The sequence below is a fragment of the Acanthisitta chloris genome, unplaced genomic scaffold (genome assembly GCF_000695815.1).
Source record: "Acanthisitta chloris isolate BGI_N310 unplaced genomic scaffold, ASM69581v1 scaffold15091, whole genome shotgun sequence".
In the NCBI taxonomy this organism is placed as follows: Eukaryota; Metazoa; Chordata; class Aves; order Passeriformes; family Acanthisittidae; genus Acanthisitta; species Acanthisitta chloris.
In genome coordinates, this window is record NW_008657751.1 from 37,174 (window position 1) to 46,875 (window position 9,702).

The window sequence follows — 9,702 nt, forward strand, 5'->3', positions numbered from 1 at the left end:
TGTGCTGAAGCATTTCTGGGACTCTGAGCTTGTGCTGCATCTCCGCAGTTCAAATACAAGCGATCTTCTCCTTGAAGGAGGACTTGTTCCTGGTTACTCTGTATTAAAAAACAAAACAACTAAAAAGCAACCTTAAATTCCACGTACGGAAAATAAAGCAAAAAAACGATCAATATATTAACAGATTCTAAGTAAGGAACACGAAAAATAAGCACTGAGGTAGTTCTCAGTTTTCGTATCACTATGTACCAACAAGTTTTATGTTACAGTACATGATAAAAAAGGACAATGAGTCTAACAGCTGCAAAACAGACTTAAAATCTGTTAAGAGAATAACTTACAGGTCACTTGAAAACTGGAAATATGCTCTATTATAAGGACATATTTATCAGCAAAAAACTTACCATGCAAGGATTAACAGTGAGTGCACTCTTGATGAACTGAAACTGCAGAATACCAAATTGGTGAGCTTCATTGTTTGTATCTCTTTCAGGTTTCATATTTGAAGATGAATTCCCATCAATAACCCAGAGGTGATACCCTTCTGATCCCCAGGTCTGAATGTAAAAGAACAACAACAATAAAAACCCCAAACCCATGCTATATATTCTCATACAACAAGAACTACAGAAACTTACTGTAACTGATGTTATGACAGACATGAGCCTGGTAAAAAAACCAGTTTGGTGTTCTATATGTATCATTATAGGAACTATAACTAACTGATAGCAGTAAAATTCACAAGGAATACTATTAATCTAGCTTGAATTATTATCTTTTTAATGCAAAAAATATCGATTAAATGAAGTGTAACTGTGCAAAGACACCCACATAAGTAATAAAGACTGTTCAGTTTGCAGCTTAAAGCAATGAACAAAAAAATCCACACTCAGGTATGAAACTATCCTGATCCCCAGAATTACACTGGCTGTAGTTCATGAAATTCAATGGTATCAGAGCTTCAATCTTTGAAGCTTTTAAAAAGGTACATTATACTGTCATTGCAAATATGTACCTCCACCTGGGATGCATGTTTAAAATTGTCAACCTCCATAGTAACTAGGTCATACTTAAATAGAACAACATTTTAGAAACACTGTATAGAATTCATTGTGGTCTGTATGAGGCCTTGAAAAATCTGTTTCCTATTTATCAATATCAACTGATTTTACAGACTAGCAGGATCTAATGTTAAGTAGTTTGCTTTTAAAAACAGCAGTTAAGTTTCTCTGGAATTCATAATCTGAGTAAAGTCACTTTAGCTGCCAAAGGTCAGCTAGTAATTTTAGAGAAATAAGGAAGATTTTAACTAGTGTTGTTCTGTGTCTCACTGTACTCTGAAATCCAGTAACAGATTAGGGAAAAAAAAGAAAAAGATATTAAGGAAAACCGAAAGTATTCAGTCTTAATATTAAATGCAAAGGCAAGAAAAGGCATGTCATGAATTCTTCATGAACAGGTTTATACATGAAAACAGAAATTCATCAGTTGGCCTCCTTTCAAGGCAACACCTGCAGTTAAGAAGTCTTCTGCACACATCTTAGCCTTTAAAAGTAATGAAGTGAAAGAAAGCCAGTTTGATTTTCTGAAAATCTGTTACACTAAAAACAATTTAAAACATTAACAGGCAACCTACTACAGTGTTTTTACACTCATATTTACCATTGAACTGATCTTCAGAGGGTCCTTTTTGGCACCATCAGATCGATACCTTAAAAACAGAACAGAATGAGTCTGAGTTTGGAAATACCTTCATTTAAAAAAAGAAATTGTCTCCATTTGACACATGATTCTATATTGAAACTCATCTCAAATGATAAAGCCTGTTTGATCCCTCACACTGCACTAAAGGCAATGCAATTGTCAGATGTCTAGCATGAACTGTTTGAATGGTGATTTCTGAATGTTCATACATTTTCAGCAAATATATACTGGCAGTGAGAGAGTTTTAATATTCGCTTGCTCAAGTCTGCCTTTAGGGTAATTTGTTTTATGGTCAGAATGGCTGCTGCAAACAAAAAATAATACATTTTCATTTATATTCAGGTGATCTCCTCCTTAATATTTGTCCATTATTTCAATATCTAAGAAATTATACGGGAAAACATTATTTTAAAAAGCTAATTCAGTGCATTAATTTCTAATTAGATTTTTTAAATTAGAAAAATAAAGGCTTCGAATAAACTCTTTAGAATTTCATTAAAGATACTCACGCAAAATCACCTCCTAAAGTACAGATAAGCTGAGCACCAAAAACACTCCATAAGGACAAGCCTCCACATTCCCAGGTCACCATCACAACACAGCTGTCAGGTGACCATCTGATTAGTTTAACAGGTCCTGTTTTATTCCAAATATCTGTTCAAAACCAGACAATAAAATTTCATGAGAAAAACATCAAATGTCCTTCAACTGCTTTCACCATAAGAGCAGAAACAAAACTATATGGAAATAAGTATTTGCTTTTTCAATTAACTGATGCATTCATCAAACTGACCATCTCAAAATGAATAAGTAGCAAGTAAAAAAGCCATGGTTTCTTCCCAAGGCATGCTTGGTTTTGTAAGAAACTAAGAATACATGAAAGCATGCCAGAAATACACTGTGCTGTAACACAACCACAGAACTACAGTTTCCATAAAATGGTTTTGAGGACAAAAGGGGCACTAAACACAACTGTAAAACTGTTATTTACAGATTTGTTTTTAAATTAAAACCTAGCATCCACATATATTTTCAGCTGAGAATCCAATTTACCCACTTTGTATGTTTCCTCACTCAAGCAGGGAACACTCATCACTACTACATGAAAAAACCCAAAGCTTTCCTTCACTGCCAGCTCAGGAATGGTACAACATTACTCAACTCTTTTTCAGTACCCTACATGTTAGTTAGAAGTACCCTTCATGTTAATTCACCCTTCTTTTCCATTCATTATCAGGCTTGACAATAATATTTTGTTTTATCAGATGAGGAATTGAAAAGTAATTTCAAGATTCAGATTTAGTTAATAAAAATAACCCCAAACACAAACAACCACAAACCACCTACCCCGACCCTCACATAGGAAACACAGCCAAAAGTCAGTTAAAAAGCAAGCAGCCAAAATAACGAATGCACAAGAGTAAACTACTACAAACACACAAGAGTAAATACTAATCGCATCGGTGATCATGCAAACAGACAAACAGATGCTAACTAGCCAAGCATAAAAATATACTACACCCTAAAAAGAGCTGTACAATTCTAGCAATAAAAGTAGCTCACCAGGATATTGTTTTGGTGTCAGCTCCAATTTGTGAGAGAACTGCATGGCGCCAGTGGTGGTATCTATGGTATAAACCTGCACAGAGCCGCTGGAAGAGATTACACATGCTTTAGACTACAGACCATTTGGATTTATCATCAGTTTCAAGAGGTTAAGAAAAGCTGCTTTTTCTCTCACCAATGCCAAATTTATCTAGAGCAGAAACACTCTGCCAAGTAATACTCAAAGAACTTACAAAACAAATTTCTGAGATACTTTCCACAAGGCAGCAGAGGACCCAAAATACCAGCTCAGTCTGACTTTTTTCTTCTTACATTTTTTACCAATTTTACTATTTTTTTTTGCTATTTTACTTTTTTTCTACCAGTTTTACTATTCTATTCTTTGAATATACATATAACACACACAATCCACATATATTTATGGTTTTCAACTGCAAGACAATCCATGAGGGAGGTCAATATATACTCAGTGCCATAGTTTCACTGGGGCAGTACTAATGCTTATGAGATCACTAAATGACAGCAACTATTCCTGTTTCAGAAGAAACAGCAACTCACTACGTTGTTACTACAGCCAAGAATACTAGTTCTTGAGACAGTTATAGAATAAACTACCAGATCTTTTGAAATGCTTTAAAAAAAATCCCAAAGGAAATACAACCAAAGAAAATTAAAAGCTTCATTCTACACCAGCTAAAGCAGTGTTATATGGTGGGACTGTCTTGAAGAGCAGTAAGCAAAACACCACAACTAAAAGCACTTAGGCAACATTTAATTTACAGGTACTCAAACAAGCTAGACTTCTCCTGACCAAATCCTCACCTCACTGAGCATTTTCTCAGTTGAGCGCAAAGTGCTGATTCTTATCCAATATTATGATGATTAACTTCTTAAAACCTTCTTTATAATCCTGCTTTGAGATTAGCTGGGATGGCAGCACTTTCCAAACATTGCTACTGGTCCAGCCACCTTATTTTTTTTCCCAGAGCAGAACAGCAAGCCTGTATTTCAATAGCAGTTCAAGCAAGCAACCATTTCTTTCCACTTTCACCTACCTTCTTGATAGAGCACATTATACAATCTCTAGGAAGACTGATCATTTTCATCTTTGCAGCTCTTGCAAGGCAACTCAGTAACAAGTAACTGCTACTTTAGCTTTCTAATTAAACCATGCCACCCTCTCCCCCCTACATCGAACAAGTGTTACAAAACTTACTTGGCACATCCAAATGCCATTAGCCTGTATTTGTTATTCACTGCCACACAAGTTCCATCAACCACATCTTGTGCCCAAACACCATGAAGCTGCTGTAAAGAAAGGAATTTGTTAAACAGTGCTTTTATTCATGACAGTCAGCTTCCACCCATGTACACCATATAACAGATCTGTCAGTTGACTTTCATCATCTCACGGAATTTCTACTGCAAATGTCAAGATGAACTGACACAGCTCAAATAAACAAAATCCAGTATACGTAAAACTGGTTTCATTCTTCTTTAAAAAATTAAAGAAAGATGCCAGTATGTAGAGAAACTCTTTATCAGAGCTCTGAATAACCAAAGCAAGTCAATCCCTACGAGGTAAAAAAAATCTCTGATACTGCATTAAAATAGAAAATCAGTGAGATGGTACTGGAGACAAAACACAAGACAAGAAAATAAATAGGTAAGAAAACACCTATCATGGAAAAGATTCCTTTAAAACTAATTCTGACATATGCTTGTCCCTATGAGAAAAGACAGACTTGATTAGGGCTAAACGTAAAAAGAGTACCTATGATACTTAGCCATAGGAGAAACCACTTCTTATCATCCCAATTGTAACAAGCAACATGAAGTCTGTGGCAGATAAAAGTAAAAATGCCTCAGAAATATATTGATATTTTGAACAAATAAACAAGAGTTAAATGCGCTATCAATTACACTCTCCAATAGGTACTAGCCCTAGACCAAGCTAGTTCAAATTACGGGATGAAATACAGTCTTGTTCTTGTGTTATCTCTTAAGCAGATGCTAAATTTTAGTTTCTTTGTAGCTCAACAGAATTTAAAGCAGAAAGATAACTGAAATGCACAGAACAAGAAAAACACATTTATTGTAGAGTGCATGGTAGAAACATTAATGAAATATACCTCAGCAGAGAATCTACTTGACATTGGTGTAATGAAACCAACTCTGCCATCATTAAAAACAACAGCAAATCCATCGAGCGTGGCACAGTATTCCATATCTCTGATGTAAACATCTTCAAAGCCCAAAAATGAGCCTGCTGAGAAAATATCAGTAATTTAAAAACATGGGAACATGTTGCAAGCCAAGAGACGTTTCAGATGTTTACTTGTTACTACAAAGAAAAGGAATAATTTAAACAGGGTATTTTGTTGACATTTACAAATGGCAAAATCTTCTCATCTCTGCATGAGAACAGAGATAATCTTTTATGTGAGACGGTATGTCACCAAGAGTTAACCATTATAGGCAATAAAAATCTCCAAAACCTACCTCGAGAAGACTGCAAATCCACAGAAAATGGAACTGTACATAGGTTTATGGCCTTCCTTCCATTGGTCATACCATCCCAGTGAACGAGATGGAGAAATCCATCAGCAGTAGCAACAAGCAGATCTTCTAATGTGGACTGCAAACTAACAAAGGTATGTGTCAAACTCTAAAAAAACCCGCATCTCAAATCAATGCAAAAAAAAAAAAACATCAATTAATGTAACAAACACCGTTCTACTGCTTCTTGTACCAGCAACTAATGTTGAGAAGTTACATCAAGTAAGTTAGAAACTAAATGTCTAAGCCCTCCAGGCAGCAAAGGGACCAAGCTGACAAAATATGGTATATATCTCTACTTTTCTCCAGCAACCACAGTTCACAAAAAGGTTTGTATTGTTAGAGTAATTGTTGAATATATTAACTGCTGAAGATCATTTTAATACTTTTGACTAACCATAAGACACTGCTGCCAACAATCGGTTATTCATTTATCCTAGAAAATTAACACTACAGCTTAGGCTGTAAATAGTCCAAACCACTTTCACATCTATGGTCTAAGGAAACTGACGAAGGAGAAATTAGAACTTCTAAATCCTTCCACAAACACCTCTAAAATTCTGAAAACTACTGTTAATCTACCTGCATGCAGATAACAACCTGTGCATGTCTTCCAACACCTATATTCTGCTATAGGGTCTCTTCCCAAATTGCACTTTGTTACTTTTCCACCTCACTCCAATGCTATAAGGTTACACCAACTTTTCATACATACTTATTTAGCACATTCAAAGTTTATTTACAGGGAAGACTATAACCAGAAAAAAGGAACAGGAAAACAAAAGGTGTTTCCAGGACAAGTAAGGACTCTCTGCAGGCAACTAGAGAAATGCTGAAATGCTACATAGTTTTGCTCTTACATACCTTTGTCTCCATGAAATCTCCAATACATTGAGCTGAAGGACAAACTCATTTACAGCAACATACCGTAATACGGAACATACATCTGCTATATACTTCTGTATGCTGAAAATACCAGTATAGCCAAGCACAGACAGAATTTTTACACAGCAACTTTTTCACCTCCTCAGTTACTAGTAGTAACTTAGTAATAGTAGTCCTTACTATTAGTAAGTCTAAAAACTTACTAGAAGTCTTCTTTTCATCCAGTTCTCCATTCACAAAGTACTGCTATAATGCAGAAAAATTCTTCAGACATGATTAGTGGACGTACCTTGTAATAGATGCTTGCAGGTCCAGCACCTTCTTCATTTCTAGATTTAATGAAGGAGCACATTGTTCTTCCTTATAATGTGGGGTTCCCTTCAGATGTGGGCTTCCCCTGAAATAGAAGAGAAATACTACAATTGAAACAAGGTGATCCTTAAAAAACTTAGGAGTTATTGACTTACATTCCCATGGTGTTTTTTCCCCACACATACACACACTAGACAGTCACACACCACCTGCCACAAGCAGCACTAAGTACCTAGGACAGCATTTTAGTGCCAAATGTTTAGCATATCACCACATCCTGTATGTCTATGAAGAGTATGTAAACAAAATACGACAATGGACAGGGAATGAACATTACAGTAGCTGTGTAGCCTGTCTTAATATTCCTAAAATAAGTGATACATATCAACAGAAATTCTGCTTTAATAAAATGATACGCAACTGTTTGCATTAATTAAATGTGTTGAAGTTTTAAGTACGTCCAATTTGTTCTTTTCCAAGATACACTACAGGTATTCCACACTGCAAAATGTTTATGTTTCTTTCAGTCCTTTTGCCAGATCAATGTTTATAATATTAATTCAGCATGCATAACCCAATAGGTAGACATTTACTATGGTATTTTCTAAACCTGTATCTCCCTACATCAAATTAACAATAAACATAAGACCTACTAAGAAAAGAGATGACTGAGCACTGATTCCCTTCCTTTCAACAGACCATTACACAATATCAGCTTCTAGAAGCAGAAAGCTTCTAGTTTTTATTCTCCTCATATAAAATTTCACATTTCATTCATTACTTTAAAACATCATTATACATTACTGTGCAGCACCATTTAAGTATTCCTTATTTGTCTGAGTTATCAGATGTGCCATGCATTGCATTAATTTTTATTAAAAAATGAAAACTGACCTACAATCTTAACTTTTGTAACATCTCATCCATGTCATGAGCATTATGCTAGTAAACAAAGCAAACTATGAATGAAACAGGCATTGCAGGCAAGTTAGAATTTAGTAAAAGTTCAATAATCAGAAACAATAGATACACACACAAAGCTATGTAATCTTTACCTGTATTTTAACTGACAAAACACTACTTTTAATTTACACCAAGGTAGCCCACATAACTGCCTAAGAAATGGCAGAAATGAAGGCAGATGCAGCTCTAGAGAAGTCTGACACCACAAGGGTACCTCGATCCCTTTCCTGCCTTGTTTATCCCAGTTAAGTTCCTTAAATCTCTTACCATTTTATAGCAAAACATGAAATTCATCTATTTCTTCTTTGACAGACACTATACCTCTTCTTATATAGCAAAGACAAAAATACATGCTAGCTAAGGTAAGGCCAAGTCAACCTTTGACATTCTGGAAGTAACATAATCTTTCCAGAAGAAAACCGTGGTGGCACGACAATTTATAGGGAAAAAAAGAGAGAACAATTACTTTTAGGTTAGTTAATGGCACCTTGTATAAACATCAAACTATTAAAAGTTTGGTTTACATTTCTAAAGAAGATCAATTATGAAATGCAGCTGTCTTAGGAAAGGAAAGTCCTTCATGTAAGCTAGCTATCATGGAATGACAGAAGGCATGAAAGAGCTAGTCACCTTTTTTATTTAATACTAGCATTGTGGGGTTCTTGTGGGCTTTTTTAAACTTGCAAAACCCCAAGTGTCTGGAGTCATGTCTTTCAACTCATGTGGATGTACAGTTCCAGAGAGTACACTCCGAAACAAGGTGAAATGACTGGGTTATCAACAATCAGTGGTACAACTGAGTCTTGTAAGCAAACAACTAAAACAAGAGAAAAGGGTCGTGTAATAAACAACCATTACTGTTAGGCAGGTATAGCACACTACATAACATGCCTGACCAAGTGCAAACACAGTATTCCTGCACAGCACAAACTAGAAAGCCAGAATGTGAACAGCATGGTTTAAAGACATCTTCTGCTGAAAGAAAAATTTCAAGTCTCCATGTGGGCAGGCTTTTTTCTTTTAGCAGCTTTGATAAAAAATAGCTTGCAAGAATATTTGAATATTTTCAGTTTCATGAGCCAGTTTCAGCAAATTTATTACCACCTGCAAAGCATTATCTTTTCCACTGGGGCACTGTCATTGTTGTCCCAAAATAGGCTCTTTCACCTGATGTGCAAGAGGCCCATCCACACACTGTGTAGAGGTATATCATCATGACTGAAACCCCAAAAATGCCAATATTTCAATTCATTGCCTGTGATTATATCCACCTTATCAATTCAAAAATAAACCCCCCAATATGGGTGCAAAGGGGGCGCAACCAAAAGCACACTGTGTTCCTACAGTCCACATCTGCATGAGTCAGCCTTCCTGGCTCAGTTACTTTGACCTTTAAACGAAGAATGTGCACAGCTGACAGAAGCAGGAAAGAATGTTTGGTCTGGGTTGCCACATCAGCATCTACTACCGTTGTAGCCAAACTTTAAGTAACTGCTTTTGCACAAAGAATTGAGAGGAACCGGCACATTCCAGTGACCAAACAGCTGCATGTCAAATCAAATACAATCACTCCTATTTGCATGGCATCTGTTAATGTAACTAAGCCTGTGAATAAAACCTCTTAAAACTCAGAACTGAGAAAAATCTCCAACTTCATCTGCAATCCAAGAAAACCTCAAACATGGAAAGATTAGGAAGGCTAGGCTGCTTTAA

General features: G+C 35.9%; 1 protein-coding gene across 1 annotated transcript in view; it reads right to left on the minus strand.

The window, feature by feature from the left end:
* RIC1 (RAB6A GEF complex partner 1) overlaps nucleotides 1-7,189 on the minus strand; it is a 19,163-nt gene extending 11,974 nt beyond the window's left edge. Inside the window, 11 exon segments of the mRNA XM_009084846.1 lie at nucleotides 1-2; nucleotides 5-98; nucleotides 405-557; nucleotides 1,663-1,711; nucleotides 2,214-2,358; nucleotides 3,268-3,356; nucleotides 4,487-4,578; nucleotides 5,403-5,539; nucleotides 5,773-5,915; nucleotides 7,004-7,111; nucleotides 7,182-7,189. The exon segment at nucleotides 1-2 is cut by the window's left edge and continues 96 nt beyond it. Coding sequence (XP_009083094.1) covers nucleotides 1-2; nucleotides 5-98; nucleotides 405-557; nucleotides 1,663-1,711; nucleotides 2,214-2,358; nucleotides 3,268-3,356; nucleotides 4,487-4,578; nucleotides 5,403-5,539; nucleotides 5,773-5,915; nucleotides 7,004-7,111; nucleotides 7,182-7,189 — 1,020 coding nt within the window.
* Between the last annotated feature and the right edge of the window lie 2,513 nt (nucleotides 7,190-9,702).